A 23,631-nucleotide genomic window follows, 5' to 3' on the forward strand; every position below is an offset into this window, starting at 1 on the left:
CACCACTTCCAAGTTCCAACAAAGAAACAACGGATAGTTTACTTGGAGATAATCAGCAACTTGTAAACAAGTTTTTCACTACAATCAACTACATAAACATGATAAACAAAACGATATCTCTCCAACTTCATTCTAAGCTAATAACTTAAATTTTTTTCCTACCAAAGAGTGAGGATGAACTCGGATGAAAATAAGGCGCGGTGGGGTGAGAGTAGAGGCGGGTCTCATTTTCATGGGAACCCCATCTGGCCATGTAAAGATACCATATAATTTAAGCATCCCACCACACATCCCTTAAATTAGTAGGGGCGATACCTTCCACGATTGGAGTCATCACTTCCACCACCACTCCCTCCTCGACCTCGAGCTACCCGTGAGCCATTGCTGCTACCACGCTCGTTACTCCGAGGCGGCCTCACTGCCGGCAACTGTGTTCCAGGCTGTTGTCTGCACAGATTTCACACCATGAATTTCATCAACCATGCATCAAATATTTAATGTGTATTCTATAACTGATTATATAGGTATCGAATAATCACAATAATCAGAGAAGATAATCAGTTGTACTTAAAGCAAAAAAATGTCTCCAGGTCTACATCTGGGGTTTAAAGTTGTAAATAGTAGTCAGTATGCATTATTTCACAGATACTGATTATCTAAGGAACCCTAACAAGTAAAAGGAAAAATGATTTATTGTGGGGAAAAAAAGTGATATGGACGTAAAGTCTGAAATATATGTTACTTACTTCGTTTAACAGGTTTGTTACGTTTGTACCTTGTAAAATATTTTACACTTCAGATAAAAATATAAAGTTAATAAATAATTTACCCCCACCCGACCACCCAAAAATAAAATAAAAAATAAAGAAAATTACAATGGATTTGAGATAAAAATAAGTAATCTATATGTTTCTCGAATGGATACTCCCTCCATCCCAATTTAAACATCCACAAATCTATTTTAGTTACTCCCAAATTAAATGGCCATTTCCAAAAGCCTTGATCATTTATTCACAAAGTTAGATTCTTAAAGCTGTGTTAAAAAACAAGGATGTTTTTATAACACCGTATGATAGGGCATGTTAGTATGTTACACTTGTATCCTTGTTTTTTAACATTTTGATTGGGATGAGTGGATAAGAAGCTTGTTATAGCATTTTAAAGTGCTTATTTGAGATAATCATAACCTAAATCACTTTATCTAAACATTAAATTATTCAACTCGCAATATATCAGATGATCACTTCTCTGACCCTAAAACCCGTAGCAGGGAAATAAAAGTGACCATAAAATAAAGATGACCAACTTAAAGAAAGATGGGAACTTACAGAACATATCCTATTTGACCATCAGGAAGAACCATGGGAACCATCTGCATACCTCCAGGCACCGGTCCCCTTCCATATATCATTGGCTGTTCCATAAAACACACTTCAAAACAGCTTCATATCAAAGCAAAAAGAACCGTATAGAGTAATGTTATTTGAATAAAACCTGCTGAAATGAAGGGGTAACACCATATCTTGGTGCAGCAACAGTGGCCGCATACGGATTTGCTGCGAAGCCACCATAAACAGCATGAGGGATGTAATTTGGTTGAGGCACTGCATGGTGAGGAATAGTCCCATCAGTTTTTCTCTCGTTCTGAGGTTTTGCAAGTACCACTTCCAAAAACTTGCCTGAAAATCAGAACAGATCATGGCTATACTGTCAGAATTTAGGAACTAAATACAGTAAGTTATCGAAGATAATTATCTCATATGAAATGAATAAATTATCTATAAAGATAAAAGTAACCACATGAATACAGGAGTTGAAAGGTCAAATCGCTTTATTTGTAAATATGTCAATGCAAAGTGTTTATCTCTAACGGACCACAAAGATGACATAAAAATATTACAGCTTATTAGGTACAGGGTAGAAAGTCGACCAAAGTGTATTCTAAAACATGAATGTGTAAAACCTTCGAAATTATCTTATTCAAATGATTTGAATATCAATTCAGTATTAGCATCGTATCCACGCAAAGCGGGGTATCGAACAGCTTCCGGCATTTTCTCAATTTTTTGGCGATTTTTGGCGCTATTTAGTGGTTCACAATATGTGTTTGCGCTTATTAAGGACTTAGAGGGTATGTTTGTATGGGGTGGGGGGATATTAGAGAGATGATAAAAAATGGTTGAAATCAATAAGAATGGAGGATTGGTGGGTGGAGATACCACCTCCTTAATGTTCACATTTGGGGCTTCAAGCAGAAGTCATGCTTTTAAATCTTGTGGCCCCCAACTAAATGATGCATTACACATAAGGTAGACAGCTATAACTATGGATTCATATTTAACATGCAAAGTTAATAGAATTAAATTTTACGATTTTCAAAAAGAAGCGTTTTAGGTCAACCCAACCTGCCCTTGAAAAATTACCTGCTTTACCAGTCACCAAACCCATCAATATTTCCACCAGTAATACCATAACATGAAACTTACGATGTTTTGCATGAATTTTACTGCATATTTGCGTGAGGTAGGAATACCAGTTTATTTATCTTACATCTGATGGATGCCAGGAAAAACTTAAACATTATCATTATCCTAGCTGAAGTTATAAGGCTAAAGGTCAATACAAGCATCCAACTCAATCTAGTTATATTGAAGGGAATGTAAACGAAAATTTTTATTGATTCCATGTCATGTTCAGTACCGCATTACCTTATCGGCTAACTGTATACCTAAACAGTCTGGGGAAAAAAAGAGATACGATGAGAAAAAGCATACCATTAACTTCATACGTTTCTGATTCTTTGACAGCCTTCAAAGCACTCGACCTTTCCGCATAATGAACAAACCCGAAGTCTCGCTTACCGCCTGCTTTTGCAGGTGGCATTACAACTTTGGTGACTTCTCCATGGCGCTGAAATAGTTCCTTGAGCTGTTCTGTTGAAGTGTTTTCAGGTATGTTCTTCAGATACAGTGCCTTTACCTATAAATTTGACACGCTATCATACTTAGACCCTACTGACTATAATGTATATACGCTAATATAGTTATTACACTTATTATGTGTCAAGCTAAAACCATGTTTATGTGCTAACTTGACCAAATATGCATCATGTAATTAGGTAATAAACAAGTGTGCTAACTTGACCAAATATGCATCATGTAATTATGTAATAAACAAGTCAAATCCAACCATTAGTCGGAAGCTCATAAGATATGTAAATCTAACTTGAAGTCGCTAGAGATTGGTCACATCAGTATGAGGACCTAAATGTGTAGCAATATCTCTGTGACATATTAAGGATATATATATATATATGTGGTTTTGATTTTTGAAAATAACCTTTTGTTACAAAAAGTTTTGCACTTGATCATAGGAATTTCCACAAAAAAGGATTCAAAGTTCTCAGATAGCTATACAACATTAAATTTTAAAGATTTGCCAGATATACGATACAGTGCAATTAGTCTGGTTCAGACAGTAATCGTGGCTTCAAAGATGAACTTATTCTTCTAAACATGCAATATCAAGACACTAAACTCCATCACTTACACATCTGGTACAAAGTAATTGACAATAGAAGTATAGGTTAATTTTCTGATATTTGGGTTATGAATCTATATTAAGTTTGACATAAGCATCGTAAGAAAGAAGATTGTGTTTTACGCCATTAATCGATGAACACGGTAAAAGGGTGTAACATCGCCTCGATAGCTAAAACAGTGAACATACAGTACTTCCACAAAATGCACTGTGCACATGCATTGGCTTTTTTGGAAGTGGAGACAGTATATGACAATGTTGTTCTAGATTACAAACTTAAGCATGTGCATATTGTATTTGCTGCACTCAGTAACAATCTAATCGTGTTCTTACAAATTAAGCAGAACAAGTTCAACTTATTCTTGAAAACTTACCTGAGAAGCAGCAGCAGAATGATCAGGTGTAATTTTAGGATCAGCCCAAGTAACAGTTGGTGCATTGCCATCAAACTTAAAAGTCGCACTAGCTAACTTTTGTCTTGAATAATCGGCACAAGCATTGTTGTAATACTCAACAAAAGCAAAGCCACGATTACGTGATGGGTTTTGAGGATCCTGGATTTGCAGAATAAACATATAAGTAAAAATAACCTATATAACTACATCAAAATCTTCCGTATCTTATTTATATCCACGTCAAAAAATACCTTTATGAGCTCCACAAGTTCTGCACCTGGACCGGTCTCGTCAATTAGTTTTTTGAACTCGGCCTCAGTCCATTCCTTAGGAACATTACCAATAAATAGACGGTATTTAGTTTCAGAAAGTGAACACCTCAAGGTCCTACCCTGCAACCATAAGCAAAAAAAAAATGAGTAACAATTCAAAAAGAACGGCCAACAAGAAAACACAAGTGTACACTAATACCTTATATTCTTTGTTATGAAGCTCTTTGATGGCTTCTTGAGCAACATCTTTAGTTCTGTATGCCACAAAAGCAAAACCCTTACTTTCATTGGTGTCCCTATTTTTCACCAACTTGACCTGCACATTCAATCATACATTGATCAATTCAATTCTTAATAGAAGAAAGTTAACTACTTTCCTAAGGTGCAAACTACATAGAAATATCTCCAACTATACGTGTTTTGCTATCATATATCTTGGACTTCCAATTCCATCTTCTAATGTAACAACCGTTCATTTCACTACCATTGTATGTATCTAACCTCTTATATTCTGCCACATCAACAAAAATCAAAACTTTAACGTTGCATCGGTCGTATGATACATACAATAGCAATAAACTGAACGTTTATTAATTTAAAAGTTCACACTATACAACACCAAAACACGTATGGTTAAAATTTCTATATACCTTGCCCTTTAAACTAACTATAACTAAATCTAACCTCAACGACTTCACCAAACGGTTCACAAAGGTCCCTCAAATCTTCCTCGACAACTTCCCTCGTAAGCCCACCGATAAAAATCTCCGAACCATGAGGCGGAAGCGCGAGTAACTCGCCATGCTTCCCTCCTACATTCTTCTTCTTACTATCTTCACCAACAACATCCTCTTCCCCCTTCTTGTCCTTTTCGTCGTCTTCCGAATCCTTTCCAACGCCATCCTTCTTCTCATCACCATCATCTAACTGCTCCTCTTCTTCTTCTTCTTCATCGTCCATTTCTTCCTCCTCTTCTTCGGAATTATCGTCTTCGAAATCGACTCGGTCATCAATTTCCCTGCTGCTATCTGCCATACTTTCCTTTCTCTCTCTGACACACAGTAAAATTTCAAGCTTTTTTTTTTTTAACCTAAGGTTTGGATAATTGGATCTGACAAATATGTATACATCTCAGCTCACATTCATACACAACTTTTAGTCCATGAATTATAGATACATCATATCATATATATATAATAAGAAATGAAAAGCTAGGGTTTCATATTTTCAGTGAATATTTTTTAGTAAAATTTGTGACTTTTGGGGGTTTTTCTGTATGTATGTAATTACATATACATACATATATATATATATGTATATGTATATGTATATACATGAAGACATGAGAGAGGAAATATATATAGGCTCAATTCATCAGTTTCAGTGAGTAATTATTAAGTAAAGTTTGAATATTGTGTGAAATTTGGGGGTTGTTTTTTTGTATGTATGTAAATACATATACATACATATGTATATATATGAAGACATGAGAGAGGAAATATATATATATATATAGGCTCAATTCATCAGTTTCAGTGAATAATTATTAAATTGTGTGAAATTTGGGGGCTGTTTATTTGTATGTATAGTTTTGTTTTTATGCGTATGTATATGTATGTATATGTAATTGTGAAGGAGTGAGATAGAGATAGCCATTTGATTTGATATGATTTGTTTTTTACCTTGGATTTAGATTGGAAGTGAAGATCGCCGGAAAAATTTGCAGATCGCCAGTCGGTGTGTGTGAGTTTGTGAGAGAGAGAGAGAGAGATCGCTAACTCTGTCTGGCTGATTGTGTGCGACCTAATTGAGAAAGAGAGGATATACCTTACAAAATTCAAACCCTTTTCAGGATTATTGGGCTGATGTGGTTTTCTATTGGGGTGAGATGTTTGCCCAATCACTGACTAGCTCATAAGCCCTCATTTAGATGTTCAAAGCCCAGCTAACAGCATTTAGAGATGGCTATAAACGAACCGGACAAACACGGAACACGAACAGGATCTTGTTCGTTTAGTTATTCTAGGAACCGGATTGAGGATCTAACCGCTAAGAACGGGATTTAGAGCGGGTATTTAGAACAGGTACAAAACCGACTTTTAAATAGTTGGAGACTTTTCTAGCCTTTTTAACTGTTTTGAAGCTTTTCAAGCCTTCTACTTTTTTTTATCATAGTTAATATATTGCACACTCATTTACTTGGTTGTGCAAAATGCTTTAGCCGTTAAAAGAATATATACATACTATTAAAACCGATTTTAGAAGGACAATTATTAAAATTGAGCTGATTATTAAATGTAATAATTAGAAGTTTTATAAAATTTAACCATCATTTAAAGAAAAGTTTATATAAAACGTTACATAATTGTGAAGTTAGTTTAGCCTATTCAAATTTAAGATCTTAAAATGAAAAAGTTATATACCCTCTTATAATAAACCAAAAAATAAAAAACATTTTAGATTTCAACAATTCATACTTAAATTTAAGGAAATGATAGGTACAATGATATTGTGCAGAATATAAAACAATTTTGTCCCGTAACTTTCATAATGTACATATTAAATCTTAAATTGTAAGACTGTAAGAGTAAGTTATAGGTACAACCACATTACTAACACTTTCCACTTATTATTTTTTTTAATCAATTTATGAATCTACTTCTTCATTTTAACTTTGTCACACAGTGCTACACGGGCGAGGAAAAAACCGGTAAACTCCGGATAACCATTTGTCATGGACGCATAATTTCAATAAATTTTAGCCGTGGATACGTGTTGATTACAAATAGGTATAACCACATTACCAATACTTTCCTCTTATTATTATTTTTTTAATCATTTAACGAAACTACTTCTTTATTTTAACTTTGTCACACTCAATGTCAGTGCTACATGGGCGAGAAAAAAAACCCGTAACCTTCGGGTAATCATTCGTCATGGACGGATAATTTCAATAAATTTTAGCCGTTGATACGTGTTGATTACATATATGTGGCCGTTTGTGTGACACGAATGGATAATTGGTATACCATATCCGTCATGGATATATCCATGTATATATATATCTACAAGATAATCTATCAAACCGTACTCTTGAAATTGACTTCGATCATCTTAAAATCGTCTTTTTTCTATGTTGTCTCTAACTCATGATTTTGTAAATAAAAAGGAAGTTTCTCATAAGTCATAGCATATATGATATTCCCTTCTGCTTTTGAAAGGACACACTGTAATACAAAGATAATGTATAAAGTTAAATAATACGAAATGAGTTACTTATTTGAACAACGTAATATTTATTTACCAATTGTTACCTTTTTTACTTTCCATTTGTTTGATTTGTGATTAACGTTGTGATTAACGAGAGTAAGTACCCGCGCGTTGCGGCGGTAAGATGATAGGGTGATATTTCATAGAGTGTGATAGGTCATAAGTTGTGATATGTCATAGAGTGTAATAACCAAATGCCTTAGTCGTACGGGCTCCACCCTTGGATTTAAAATTTCGTCGAAAGTATATCGAATGACATCTCTAATGAAAGAGCATGAAATTTTAAGAACATCCATACAATTTTTATAATTTATAGATTTACGGTTTTTGTAAAATAAAAGATTTTGAATAAATTGGAGAAGTTTATGGAGAAGAGAGAAAAATGAGTGGTTGAGATTTATTTTAAGAGTATTATGAATAAGTGATAGAGGTATTTTGAGGTTTTCACTTGTATAAAGTTAAAAAAATGGATGAAACAAATACTTTATAATGTAGTAGAGATAGTTTAAGATAACTTGTAGATCTACCCGTGATATTGAATATTTGCGAATGATAGGCATGGAAGAAAAATAACTCGGTCGTGCATATTCGCGAATTTACGGATTAAAAAAAATCTGCGGACATGAAAATAGGAAAAGGGTATCCGCAGGAGCTAATTACTTTCTTTAATAAGAGAATAGGATGTGAATAATATCTATTTGGTCTTCACATGCATTTTTAATATAAATAAAAGATTTGACAAATTTAAATAAACTTTTGAAGTTGCTGGAGTGGAAGAATACCCTATCTATTATAAGTGAGGTCCTAGGTTCCAATCTCACTTTGAACCCTTTAGCAAAAAATTTTTGTTTCATTTTTTATTTTCAAAATTTCACTTTGCCCCTTTTAAAATTTACATTTATGACCCTGGAAATTTATATTTGCTTATAATTAAATATAGTTTCATTTTAAATAATTATTTGGACTTAAATGTTTGTATTTAAATAATTTTTAAAAACTTTTTGTTTGTCTTTAAAAGAAAAAATTAATTTTTGGGTTTTTATAAATAAATTATGTTTTTGGATTTTTATAACTTTTGCAACATTTGTTATATGTATTGAATTTTTAATAATTTTTTTCTTATATAGAAATTTTACATTTTTTATAACTTTGTAATCTATTTTTTTTCTTTGTATTACATTTTGTTCTTTTTAACATGGTTTATAACTTCTTTGTTTTTTAGAACTATTATACCATTTTTGTTTTTTTAAAACTTTATCTCGTATATCTTTTAGAGTATTTTTTTTTATATTTTTGAATATAATTTCCGCCGGGTTATGGTTTTTCCGGGTTCTTTGTTTCTATGATGTTTTTGGATTTTTTACACTTTGATAAAATAAATTAACTATATTTTTCTTTTCGGAAAATTTTGGTTTACATATATCCCATCCGGTTTTCCTTTTAATTCATTTTCTTGCATTTCTTTTTCCATGTTTTGAGAAATTTTTTTCAATTATTCTCCTTCATGATATTTTGTGGTAAACATAAATATAATAGTTTTTGTAATATTGATCTGAAAAAGAAAAACAGTTTTTCTAATGTTTTATACCTTATGTTTAGTTTTTATAAACATGGTCTTTTTTAGTCAAATAAATACTACATCTATCTTGAAAAAGTTTGTTATTTTTTTTACTTTGCTCATAAATGCAGACGCTTGCAGAAATAAAAAAGTTTGTTATTTTTTTTTACTTTGCTCATAAATGCAGACGCTTGCAGAAATCAACGCTGCCCATCGGACAGCTAGATCATCCTAGTTAGTAATTACACAAATCATTTGCCAATGTGGGCTAAACCACTTGGTGAGTTGGTGGAGACTTGTTATTTATTTTATTTTATTACTAAGATTCAAACTTTAAAATAGACACATTTGAGATTAGTTTTAAAACTAAAAATAACTATGGTATAATTTTGATCTATTAAAAAAAAGGAAAAAACTATACAAATCATTCGACCATAGATACTTGACAAATGTTTACTACTACTAAGTACAATTTGTAACAAATGATCTTTTATTTGACGGTATTTAGAGTAACTGGCATGGTCGAGGAGGAGACGTACATCACAATCACGATATGCCATTTGTTCATTCTACCACGAACACTCCACTTTTGCATACGATGTCATTAATTTATCACCACTCCGAATACCCACAATGGCCACATATATGTGTGTGAAAAGTGAAAGAAAAAAAATGGCCAAACGATGTTCCTAAAATATATCCTAGTCCTACGACCCAAAAAGAAGTCAACACCGGGCCTATGACGATGCACCGAAACAGACCCAGACCCACTCTTATTCACTGAAATCATGATCTTTCATTCAACCGCTTGGACCATTTACTCAACGACAACTTATAAACTTAAGTACTTAACTGACCCCTACTCACTCAACATGTTAACCTTTTAAGGCCGTGGATATTGTCATTTCGACAAACATTTGACCTACGTGAAGTTTCACTAGAGGACCATTTTATCTTAAATATCTACCCAATATACTTTAGTCTAAAAAAGCAGCATGGTAAACACCCCTGTCTCTGAAAACAGAGGTCATTGGTTCGATCCTCATCCCATGCAAAGGTTGGAAGGTCTTTTCTACCATTTAGGTAGATACTGGAAGCAGCCTCTCTACTAAGGTAGAGGTAAGGTCTGCCTACATCTTAACCTCCTCCATAACCGTCGAGATATTGAGGCTCAAAACCCGCAAAAGGCGGCACTGAGCAGTTACTTACTATACTTTAGTCTAAAAAATGTACACATAACACATGGTCGTCTCCAATTAAAGAGGGATAATTAAAAAAAAAAAAAAAAAGAGAGTGTGGAGATCTTGTATTAAAATAATACATAGTGAAGATTTGTTCAACAATACATTAGAAATTTCAAAAAATCTTCAAATTATTTAAAGATTAACAAAATCCTAAATGCTTACACAACCCTCTTTATTTTTATTTTTGATAATGTTAAAAATATTATTTTCACTTAGCACCCCTTAAAATGCTTTCACGTACACAATCCCCTTAACTTTAATGATTAAATTACACTATCAATCCTTTTATTACTTAAAATATGTCCATTAGCCTTTTACATCAATTATATAAACAACTCAACGCCGCTCCACCACCAAAAGTTGTCCAATCATCACCCCGTCGCCGTCACGGACGCCGCATTGCGCGGGCAACGTGCTAGTGCACAAAAGAGTAAATAATGATGTCTGATTACAATTTCAGCAAATTACCCTATAATTTGATACTTTCAAGCGTGTGTATTGTTGCCTAAAAGTAGGAACTTTAAGAAGAACACTAATGTTTTTAATTTTACTAAATATGATCACTCATTACAAAATTCGCCAAATTCACAAAAAGTTGGAAAGAAAAAAAAAAGTCTACTTCTTCTCCTCAAACTTCCTACTTTTACACAAAAGAATCAACATATCATCAATATTCAATACCAACAAAAACAAGGATCAAGACAAAACTGGTAAAAAGAAAAAGAAAACTTTTTTATTAAAGATCTGCCTCAAACATCACACAATCCCGCAAAACTATCACCAAAACAAAAACAGAAAAAAACACAAGATAAATATGTACAAATACACTAATTTGTGGGACTATGTATAAATTTGTATAGGTATTACAAATCTAATTAGTGGTGTAACACAACATACAGTCCAATAACCTACGAAAGGCATACCGTACACGTGGATAAACTCTATGTGTATAACCACTAGATTCTCTCCATAGATCTTCCATCGTTTGTACAAACATATTCAAGCTTCTTATGGGTGGTACATATAAAGTCAACGGTACTGCTGAAAAAGCCACTGCAAAAAATAGATGCAACATGTTTCTATATATATATATGTCTTGATTTCTAGACAGACAAAGTGATGATGGTCTTTTTTATAAATAAATATATATATTTTTTCAAGATTCTTGGATTTGTGGTTATAGGTTGGTTTTGGTTTTATCCAAGGATTTTTATGAGAAGGAGATGGAAATCTGAAAGTGAGTGTGTGTTGTGTTTTTTGGGTTTTTTCTGAAAGATTCTGGACTTTTCTTGCAGTGTTTATCTGGTATTTTATATATGTTGATGTGGGTGAGAATATAAATTGTTTTTCAAGAAATGGTACGTGGTTTTAGTCCTTGAGATGTGTTGTGGGCTCATGTGGTTTTATTTGGCAACACAAAATGGTAATACCAAACTAGTGACTACTTTTCAAACCCATTGTTTTTGTGGACGATAAGTTCACGAGTTGAATGATTTTGTCATTAGTGACCGAAGAGTCGAGACCTAATTAAATGGGATTAGAATCCTTTCTTGATTAATCAAGTTATAATTTTTGTAAGTGTTAAAGTATGATATGATAATGGAAGGGATAAGTATAATGGAATCTAACATACTTTAGACTAATGTTTGTAATGTGAAATATTAAAATTATGTATATTGTATGTAATAACTTCCAAATCTTGTTTATTGCATGTATTCGAGTATATGTGACAATTATATAAGCTGTCACTTGTAAGTTTTTGATTGGTCGGATACATACAATAGACAAGATTTGAAAGTTATTACATATAATAAACAAAACTTTAGTTATTTTTCACTATAAACATTCTTCTAAAGTTTATTACATTCCAGGATATTAATCCAACAGTGGAAAGAAAAGAAAAGAGAATGAGGAACTCAGAAAGACATCATTTGTTTGTTTGCAAAGAATAATGAAGATGAGAATTGAGAAGATGGATCATTTCCATTCTCTCTATTTTCTATACTTGGTAGAGAATGAGTGAGAATGGGGAAACAAATTATTAATTTGTTTTGATTATGTTGTATGTATTAATTTTATTATCATTTAATTTTTTTTATATATTCATTTTAATGTGTGTCAGCTAATATAATTTAGCTCTGTCCAAATAACCATTTCATTTACACTATTTTCATTTTTTATGATTCTATCGTACCAAACACCTCCCAAAATTTTTATAGTATGTTTGATTTTATTATATAGTTTTACATGTATCACATAACCTGACCCTGTTAAATTACTTGAGAAGATCTCCATCTTAATAAAATCATATGACTGTAATTTCAAAATCTTTAACTTATTTGACAATATGCTAAAAGCGAGAAGATTTTTTTTTTCAAGTGACAAAGTGAAAGGTATATAAGTATTTAGTAAAGGAAAGTAATATTAGTATCATACAGATTGATTTTTTTTTAACCAAATTCTATTTTATTCATACTCTTAAGTTATAAGTATGTGTGAGATTAAACTCATGACTCTTGAGAAACTCCATATTAATCCATTCCACTGATATGGAAAATAACACTCGAACCCATATAGATTTTATAAAATCAAAGACTTTACCAATAGAGATTTATCTTTTTTACTAAACAATTTACTTTTTATAACATAGTTGTACAAGTGGTTAAATTACATATGTAATAGTATATCAATTGTTGTAAGTATAATTAGCACTTAATCTTTCCATCCTCTTTTTACTTACGATAATTTGAATAAAGATAGAGGACCCGTTATATTTCGAGTTCATATATATGAAATCTTCTTTATAAACTTACATGAACTTTGTAAAACTATGAAATTTTGTTGCCACATCAAGACGACAAGACCATATAACCATATAAATCTCTAATAGAGGTGCTTGTAGTGTATTCAAATGATCAAATCTATCTTGAAATTAATAAAAGTCCTGTTATGACGACCAATTTGTAATAGCTTGATTTCGCTTCATAAAAAGTCATGTTAGAAAGGTACAGATCATTGTATATGTGAGAATCTGATTTGGAATTTATATTATAGCTTATATTCCTTGTTGTTAACTGCAGTTATATTGGTTGCAACAACATGAAAATCAGGGTAGATTTTGTATCCTTTATAAATAAAAAAAATTTAATATGTAAAAATTTGTTCTTGTTGTCTGCGGTTTGCAGCATATTTGATTTTCCTTTTGTATTAGGCAATAGGGAGTGGTCACGGGTTGGAGGGCGGGTTAGGTGAACCCGTTGGGGAACACCGGAGCCATCAACGCATGCTATAGGCGGGCTCGAGTTCAATGGGTTGAGAAGCCGCGGAGAGCTGGAGCATGTGATGACCGTTGGAGCTGAATTTGACCGTTGGGGGGTTGCTTTTGACCGTTGCATAATAAAAAAAAAATTCCCTAATTTATACTTATAAATACACTTATATTTTCCCCAAACAAATAAGAAAAAATTTTATATCACACACTTTCACCAAAAATACCTCACTTTTACCCCAAAAGTTGATTCTTCTTCCTCATTATCTTCATAAATTGAACCGCCAACGCTACCCGACTTATCTACGGGGAGTACTTTTGAGTTTTTTCAAAAAGTGTTAAATGAGCTTGAAGACACCGACACCTCTTTCGACACTCATAGATATATCGATTGAGACCGAGAAGAAGCTCATGAGACACTAATGCATGATTATTTCGTTGAAGACTCAAAGTTTGACGAACCCTTTTTCCGTCATTGTTTACGCATGAGCCAGGGGTTGTTTTTGAAGATTGTTGGTGGTATCCAAGCTAGATTCAAGTACTTTCAAGAGGGATAAGACGTACGGGGGAGAAAAAAGCTTCACGGCTCTTTAAAAATGCACATCGGCGATCAAACAACTGTCGACAGATGAACCTTCAAATAACTTTGACGAGTATGTATGCATGGCAGCCAAAACGTCACGCCATAGCCTCGAGTATTTTTGTGATGCGGTCATTGCTTTATATCAAAAAGGGTTCTTGCGTAGGCTGACATCTCGCTATGTTGCTCTCATCACACAAGCGCATGAAGAAAGACACCGCATTCCAGGTTTGCTTGGTAGTCTTGATTGTGCACACATCGAATGGAGGAAATGTCCTAAATACTTAAATGGGCAATGCACGAGGGGTGATCATAATGTGCCGACTATTATGATCGAATTTGTTGCTTCATATGACTTGTGGATTTGGCATTCGTCATTGTTTTACTTAGAAGTGGTGTTAGATGTTTTACTTACAAAACTTCAAGAATTATGGTGTGTGAAATTATGATGGCAAAGGTGGAATAATCGAGTTTATTCAATAGTTAGATAAATGGAAGCTGTGATTGGCATTAGTAGGTGTACTCCTGGTCAGAGGGTGAGTTATGTGAAAAATTCCTTTACCTTGGATGCGCTATCTTGGTGTAATGGCCAGTGTCGAGCCAAAGACAGAGTAGTGGCTAAGGCGATGTCCTGGTAAAATTTTTTAGGAGTTGTTGACGAGAAAGTTCTGTATGGCAACTAAACTGATAAGGTTATATCGAGAACTTTTGGAGCATACGATGATTGGTGCTGATCATGTTGGTTACACTACATGTTTAAATGAGTTGTCAAGGCTCACTTCACGTTTGGTTAATCCTGAGAGCAAAGGCATCGAGAAGTATCTTCGTAGGTTGATCCCTCGGGTTAGGTCGATTATGGTTGTTGTTCATCCGCTTACTCTGGAAGTGACTATATTGAGATTTGAGGCTATGACTGATGACTTGGTGCAGTGTGTTGGACGACAGATTCAAGTGGAAGTTCATCCTAATCAGCTACAAATTGCTCGACCCCCTCAGAATATAGGCGATCAAATTCAAGCTTCTAGAGGTCGTACTTACGTACTAAATGCAACAGAAACTCGTAACGATTCGATTGTGCTATAAGGACTTTCTTCTGAATGATCTTTATGCTACTGTTCTTTTTACTCAAGGGCTGATTATAGTTTTGTCACGACTAGTTTTGTTTCCTTATTGAATATTAGACCGAGTCTTACATATATATATATATATATATATATATTGACGTACAAATGGTTAACTGAGAGCTAGTTAGACTAGACTGGGTCATTCGTTTGTGCACATTAGTTCTTATTGACTATGCTTTCGTTATTGACTTAGTACTTTTTGAAATGGGGAGTTTTGACGTTATTGTTGGTATGGACTGGATGTCTTTGGTCCATGCGACGATACTATGTAGTGCAAAAATTATTAGAGTTCCCTTATAACTTTTGATTCAGAAGATTAGGTTCCAAAAGGGTTGTAACTTTCACCATTTCCTTATCTTTTTCATGGTCTATGAGAAATCGACGCTAACGTTTTCCTACATAACCCATTTTCTTATCCTTACCTAATGGTGAGATACTAGAAGTTAAGAGCGAGAAATCTGAGTCTTTTGAGGGTTGTGTCATGAGCGCGTTTGTAAATGAGTTTGGCTTGAACAATGTCCATGTCGCTCGTGACTATCAGGATGTTTTCCCTGATGATTTACCCGACTTACCTCTGTCTCAACAACTTGATTGTCGTATTTGTCTTGTTCCTAACGTAGCTCCTATAGCAAAAATTTCCTTATAGACTAGCAACGACTGGATTACAAGAATTGGTCGTACAACTAGAAGAACTTCAAGACAAGGGACTTTTTAGACCTAGTCAGTCACCATGGAGAGCGCGTGTTTTATTCATTAGAGAGAAGGATGATTCATTTCGCACGTGTATTGACTATCGTGAGCTGAATAAGCTAATAGTGAAGAATCTTTTGAATAAGCTAACAGTGAAGAATCTTTATCCTCTTTCTAGGATTGATGATTTGTTCGACCAGCTTCAAGGTGTAAAGTGTTTGTCAAGATTGACTTATGTTAGGGTATCATCAATAAAATTTACATGAAGACGACATACCAATAACCGCTTTTAGGACAAGATACAGACGATTCGAATTTACAGTGGTGCCCTTTGGAGTAACTAACGCTCCGGCAATGTTCATGGACTTGATGAATAGAGTGTGTTGATCGTATTTGGACAAGTTTTGTTATTGTGTTTATCGACGACATTCGAATTACTCAAAGACAAAAGAGGAACATACTGAACACTTGAGAAAGGTACTAGAATTATTGAGGAAAGAAAAACTGTATGGAAAGTTCTCTAAATGTGAATTCTGGCTGAATGAGGTACACTTTTTGAGACATGATGTGAGCAAGGATGGAATACATGTAGATCTTAGCAAGATTAATTCAGTTAAGATTTAGAGAACGCCAGAGATGCCGACTGAGGTTAGACAGTTCCTTGGTCTGGCAGGTTATTATAAAAGGTTCATTGAAAAATTTTCTAAGATTACGCTGCCGCTAGCACAATTGACGTAGAAAGATAGGCCATATGTTTAAGACGAGAAACAAGAAAAAGCGTTTCAGATTTTGAAGGATAGGTTGTGCAATGCGCCGATTTTAGGTTTGCCTGAAGGATCAGATGATCTTGTAGTGTACAACGATGCATTGTGTCAGGGATTAGGTTGTGTCCTCATGCAAAAGGGCAAAGTGATCGTGTACACTTCGCGACAATTAAAGGTTTATGGGAGGAATTACACAACTCATGACTTGGAGTTAGGAGCAGTGGTTTTTGCATTAAAGTGTTGGAGGCATTATCTGTATGGAACCATGTGTGTAATCTACACGGATCACAAGAGTCTACAACATATTTTCAATCAACAGGATTTGAATATGAGACAACGAAGATGGCTTGAGTTACTCAGTGATTATGACTGTGATATTCATTATCACCCGAGGAAAGCCGATGTAGTGGTCGATGCCTTAAGTCGTAAGGAAAGGGTTAAGCCTAGACGAGTACTTGCTATGAGTATTACAGTGCAAAGAAGTGTTAGAGATCAAATCATAGAAGCACAATTGGTGGTTGTAGGCGATAAAGATCTTCTTAAGAAGGAACTACGAGGAATGGAACAACATTTGGATAGAAGAGACGATGACGGCTTGTATTTCGTGGACAGACTATGGGTTTCTTCCATTAGTGATTTACGAACATTGATATTGAACGAAGCTCATAATACAAGGTATTCGGTACATCCGGGCACCGACAAGATGTACTATGATTTGCGTGAGTTATATTGGTGGCCTGACATGAAGAAAGAGGTTGCTCAAAGTCGATGCTTGACATGTCTACAGGTGAAACCGGAACATCAAAAGCCTGCGGGATTACTCAGACAACCAGAAATTTCTGAATGGAATTGGGAGAACATAACTATGGATTTCATTACCAAGCTACCTAGGACAAAGGAGGGTCATGATATGAATTGGGTGATCGTCGATAGATTGACAAAGTCCGCTCATTTCTTGGCCATTCATGAAAAAGACCCCACAGAGAAATTGGTGAGGAAGTATGTAAAGGAAGTCGTGTCGAAACATGGCGTACCTGTTTCGATTATCTCAGACAGAGATACTCGCTTTAATTCTCAATTTTGGCAAGGGTTTTAGAAGGCCTTTGGGACTTGGATAGACATGAGTACGACGTACCATCCTCAAACTGATGGTCAGAGTGAATGTACGATTCAGACCTTAGAAGACATGTTGAGAGCATGTGTCTTAGATTTTGGTGGTAACTGGGATGACCATCTACATTTGATAGAATTCACTTACAACAATAGTTATCACGCGAGTATTAATATGGCACCTTTCAAGGAATTGTATGGACGGAAGTGTAGATCACCTGTCGCATGGTCTGAGTTTAGCGATAGCTAGTTGGTTGGGCCTGAGCTTATTGAAGAGACTGCCGAGAAAATAATTCAGATTAAAGACAGACTTAGATTAGCACGTGAACGTCAAAAAAAGTATGCTGACGTCAGACGTAGACCCTTGGAATTCAGTGTCGGGGACCGTGTACTTCTTAAGGTTTCTCCATGGAAAGGAGTGGTTAGATTCGTCAAGAGTGGAAAACTCGGACCAAGATTTATTGGACCTTTCGAGGTATTAGAAAGAATTGGCGAGGTAGCTTATCGATTAAGACTTTCGGAAGAACTTAAGGGAGTTCACGACGTATTTCATGTGTCCCATCTTCGAAAATGTCTAGCTGAAGAAGATCGTCATGTGCCTATGGACAAAATCCGGATTGACAATAAGTTGAATTTTGTCGAAGAGCCTTTAGAAATTATGGATCGCAAGGTGCGGAAACTAAAGAAAACTAAGCATACACTTGTCAAAGTTCGATGGAATTCAAAGCGAGGGCCTGAGTAAACTTGGGAACAGGAAGATCATTTCATGAGAAAATACCCCCAATTGTTTAAAGGGACTAGTTCGAGTTGAATTGCGGGAATAAATTCTTTTAACGGGGTAATGATGTAACAACCGTCACCTGAGCGTTCGTCTGACTGTACTTTTCCGTTCGAATAAGGTTAGTAACTGTCAAACATAAGTCTATAGACGTGAGTTTTTATGGATTAAAGTATGATTAAGACATGTCATTTTATTGTATACTAGTGTTTTAGACTTTTTAAGACTTGGTGCGAATGTTTGAGGAAGACTAGCTGTTTAATAGAAATGCCTAAATAAAAACTTAAAATACTTTCGTGAGTCAAATATGGTCATGTGACTAGTCGTTGTGTTCGTAATTCAAAAATATATCATAAAATTTGGTCAAATCATTTCAATGACATTCGGTGTTCTTCCGGTAAGCAAAAAGGACTAAAACTGTCAAACGTTTCGTTAGTCTGACGAACCCCCCTCCCTTGGCCTTGCCTATAAATACAAGGCCAAGCCTTTTGCCCTCTTTTCCCTGTTTTGGTCGTTCACATAGCTACACACACACTCAAGGTTTTCTTTCAAGAATTCTAGCAAAATTTTCTATTGATTTTCGGTTCTAAAAGCGTGTAAATCAATCAAGGCTTCAATCATCGATCAAGAAACAAGTGTGTATTATCCTAATCATCATCAAAAACGTGGGTAAGGCTGTTCTTCATCTATTTAATTCGTTCTATATGTATATATAGATGTTTACTTTTCGATTCTTATCAAAAGCTAAGCGAATCATGTCTTTGATTATTGTTTGTGCATCTTCGGTTACATTTGTGTGTAAGAACTGAAATTGAACCTTGATTAAGGTTTGATTCGACTCATTATGCACTCATGTAATCGGTTTTGTGCAACTACAAATTGAAGATATCCTTTACTTGGCTAAATGACTTAAAAACTAGTCGATTTCGTATCCTAGATCAAGATTTGTACAATTGTCAATCACATGCGTATGAAATCGGTCGAACATCACCCTTTTTGTACTGATTTGTGACACTTTTATGCAATCAAGACTCATGGGTATGAATTGGCTAGCCTTAGATCTCATTATTTTAACAAAATCGCGTCAAAATCGTTCGCTTTAGCTCAAATCGCGTATGAATCCGACCCCGGCCAGGTCTAGCTCGACCTAGGCTGGTCTAGCTCGACCTCTACCTGGTCTAGCTCGACCTCTGGTGGTCTAGGTTGACCCTCTGTTGACTTTTGTCGCTTAAACGTCACGTAAAGTTACTAGTTTGACCCGAAATGACTTGTTTTAACTCTCGGACCTTTAAGACTTGGAATAAACTCATTTTGATCTCTGTCCAGGTCCAAGTAAACCTGTCTTGGCCGAGTTCGACCACTTCCAAACTCATATAGTCGATTTCATTAGCCTTTCGTGTCCAAACGCGCTTCGGTTCTTAAACTTGACTAGTTTTCTCAAAAAGTGTAGTTTCGGTCCAATTGATTAACGTATGATTAAATGGTTTCAAAATAACATTTTTTGGGCTGTAGTTGGTCGAGTTCAACCATAAGGTTGAGCTCAACCTCAAATCATTTCGGTTTCGTAAGCTTTTTGGTTAAAATCTCCGGTTTCGTCTAGTTTCGATTAAATTCGAGTAAAACTTATTTTGGGCTATGTAATGATTTCAAATCAGGTTGTATTGATAAAATAATGTATTTTAAACTTAAGGAAGGTCATTGGTGTCAAATCCAGACTCTTGTTCGGTTTATTCGAGTCTCGTAAATGTTAACAAACGTCGTTTTAAAAGTAAAATAAAGACATATGGACTTAAAGGCATTTCTAATAGGCTAAGACTTAAGACCAAAGACTTCCATTGTGACTTGTCATGTATTATTGGTAGGTGTTGATTGTCGTGGACTTTGATTGTGCTTGTCGTGCTCGTTCGTTATACTTTCATAACACCTTTCAGGTGAGTTTCGTAGCCCCTTTTTATTACAAGTTTTGGGGTGGAAAGTATACTTATTTTTCAAACAGTTTTGTCGATTTCTGCTTTATGTTCAGTATTGAGCTTGTGCTGATAGAGTTACTTGTGCCATTTGACGTGCTTCTGTCTTGTTGTATGTGTGTGATTATGTGTTTGTTGTTGTGCTTTATGACATGCTTATTTGACGTGCTTTTTGTGTGTATTGGAGACTTGAGACTTTGGACTAAGGCAGGTACCGTAAGGCCGGACATTGAGACATTGAGACTTTGAGGTCTTTGAGACTTGTGACATTGAGACATTGAGGTCTTTGAGACTTGTGACTTTGAGACTTTGACTTGAGACTTGAGTACTTGACTTATATGGCGTAACTCTGCTCATTATATATTGAACAAATACCTATTTTTACTTAAAAGAATCGACAAACGACTTATTTCTTCGACTAGACTTTTTGACAAAACCTACGAACTCACCAACCTTTGTGTTGACACGTTTTAGTATACTTTTCAGGTACTCAGGCTTATCAGGGATAAAGACTACTATGCTAGGACTGGACTTCAAAGATTTAGACTCCATTGCTTATTGTCAGACTTTAAGGCTACATGCCTTGGACTATACCATTTGTGGACTTATTGTATTAAGTTGTTCTAGCATCATTATGACTTTGAACTCATGTTTTGGGAATATATTCATTATACTCTGTTTCATTTAGTAGTATCTATGTAATTCCATGTCGTGCTGTACTTTTCATGACACCTCATGTTTCCGCCAACGGTGGGGTGTTACAATAGTAAGAGTAGATGAAAAGATTCAAACAAATAACCTATTGCTACCCTACGATTTATAAGCCAAAACCTACAACTTTATACTAGACCGTTTCAAAGTTTGATGTGGTTGGATTATAAAGATGTTAGTACTTCAATCACGATAATGCCGACCTTATTGTGTTTCCATACTTACAGGTTTATAAGCTAATGCTCCATCAAACATTCTTTCGGTTCCCATATAAAATTACCGAAAATATAAGGTCAAGTTATGTCTAAGGTTTAAGTTTAGGCTTTCACTCAACAAGGAAATACCTAAATTCCTTAAACCTCGGCTCTGATACCACTTGAAATGACTCAATCTGAAATAGAGACATATATATATATATATATATATATATAAAACATATATATATATATATTATACTTTGAAAATTTAAGCCGTTTTTTGCCAAAAATCAAAGTTCTCAAATTTGAAAAATGACAATTGGAACCTTCTTAGTATGTTAATATAAGTCTATTGTTTGAGTTTCAGGTCCCGGAAAGGTCAAACGAAGTTTCGGTAAAAAAGGTCTAAAAATCACAGAAGCGGACAACCTTTGTGTTTGTAAAGACGGTCCTCCCCAGTTTCGTACTTTTGACACTTTAAACCTGCAAAGGCCGTCCTTCCCAATTTCGTACTTTTGACACTTTAAACAACTTTCGACCTTTTTACCTAAAACCGATCTTCTAACGACTGATAAACAACTTCATTTTTGACATAAAACATCTAACACACCATTTCAAAAGTCTTCATACCACCCATTAATACAAATCATGTTTACACAACTAAAGGGTAACATTACCCATATTGTCAACAGCCAAAGTCAAAAAAACAAGTTTATAACCCAAAAGACCTTCACAAGATGTAATTTGCAGAAACATACCAAAACAAAGTTTTACCAAAATGACAAGAGCATCATGATCCATAAAGAGATGGGGTAACTAAGTGTCTACACAAAATACCGTTCTTTATCGAATAGTCAATACCTCAAAGTCTTCTAAAATCAACCTTTCTTCTAATAAACTTCAAATCAACCACACTAGTTCCTTCTTTCAGAACCACCTATAAAAAGGGTAAACAACTAAAATATAAGAGAATGCTTAGTTAATAAACTTGCATACAATCATATAAACAAAGGAGAACAATACACAAAGGTCTATTGCATATAGACTATGGCACCGTCATGCCATATCTCTGATACTCACCTTTGTGCCAATGCATTACATGGATCCATATAAGCAGATGATTACAATCACAATTAAATTATAACAATAACAATGCTACACATTAGTTATGGCTACTACTTAGGCCCGTAATCAAAGACGGGCCCTACTTAGGCTCAACGCCAAATCAATTACCACACACGGAATCCACCATCGTATGGTAATTGACCCGATGAATATACAAAGGTATGCAAGTATACTCACCTCCTTTGTGACACAATTATCAAATCAAATAACAACAATGCACAACAAGCTTTTAACCTATTCAAATCATCACAATACGCATATAAGACAATATTCACCATTTTGGCTACCCAACCTAGCCTTTCAACATTACACTAGCGTTCCTAACCCAAATCATTTTACTTTGCTATTGAGTCGCATTTCATTCAAAAATTCACTTAATGAGTTCAATTCATAAATTCCACCATTCATTCATTTCAACTAGTAAAATCATCGTTATTTCATTATCAAAGTTTCATTGTCAACATTCAAATTCTTAATTAAGTTATTCATGCACTCAATAACAAACTATAATATACAAGAAATTGGAGGAAAAAATTCATAAAAACTCAATTCTAGCAAAACCCCCCATATTTTGGGTATTTTAAGAACCCTAATTTCTCAAGATAATAAAAAACTACGTTATTGAATCCTTACCTCTAAGAAAAGTTAGAAATTAGGTTTAGGATTTCAAATTCTTCTTCCTTCTTCTTGATGATGTCGATACACACCCACTTCACACACCACCAAAACCCTAAATTTTATTATTGTTATGATACTTGGTTATTATGATTAATACTTGAAGAATACTTGAGTGAATTAAATATTGTAATTAAGGTTGGTTAGAATGAGAAATATGAAAAACTTAATAGAAGAAGAAAGTGGAGGGAGTCAGGGAGGATGAGTCAGAAGAAGAAGTTGGCTTACACTTATCCTGAGTGCCATCCCTATCTCAAAATTAGTGGATATTTTACCCACTATCTGTTAAAGTTTTAACTAACTAAATTAGCCTCATATTAAAAAATAAAAAGCTAGGAACCTATTTTAATGTCAAAACCAAGG

At 34.5% G+C, this 23,631-nt stretch overlaps 2 protein-coding genes across 3 annotated transcripts; both read right to left on the bottom strand.

The window, feature by feature from the left end:
• Positions 1-13: 13 nt before the first annotated feature.
• Positions 14-6,017, bottom strand: LOC122596342 (heterogeneous nuclear ribonucleoprotein Q). 2 transcript variants are annotated; one of them, XM_043768905.1, is made up of 9 exons: positions 5,890-6,017; positions 4,892-5,258; positions 4,407-4,523; positions 4,187-4,327; positions 3,915-4,094; positions 2,775-2,979; positions 1,495-1,679; positions 1,329-1,414; positions 14-447 (listed from the first exon to the last, which is right to left on the bottom strand). In XM_043768905.1, exons 2-9 carry the CDS (start codon positions 5,240-5,242, stop codon positions 300-302), a joined length of 1,413 nt encoding a protein of 470 aa, XP_043624840.1. In that variant the 5' UTR covers positions 5,243-5,258; positions 5,890-6,017; the 3' UTR covers positions 14-299. The 2 variants fall into 2 exon arrangements, with proteins under 2 accessions (XP_043624840.1, XP_043624841.1); XM_043768906.1 differs by having other exon boundaries at positions 4,892-5,318.
• A 4,973-nt stretch (positions 6,018-10,990) lies between these two features.
• LOC122598223 lies at positions 10,991-11,672 on the bottom strand. The gene has a single exon (XM_043770826.1). The coding sequence runs from the start codon at positions 11,352-11,354 to the stop codon at positions 11,151-11,153; it is 204 nt and encodes a 67-aa protein (XP_043626761.1). The 5' UTR covers positions 11,355-11,672; the 3' UTR covers positions 10,991-11,150.
• Positions 11,673-23,631: the final 11,959 nt, after the last annotated feature.

The sequence above is a fragment of the Erigeron canadensis genome, chromosome 4, assembly GCF_010389155.1.
Source record: "Erigeron canadensis isolate Cc75 chromosome 4, C_canadensis_v1, whole genome shotgun sequence".
Lineage (NCBI taxonomy): Eukaryota > Viridiplantae > Streptophyta > Magnoliopsida > Asterales > Asteraceae > Erigeron > Erigeron canadensis.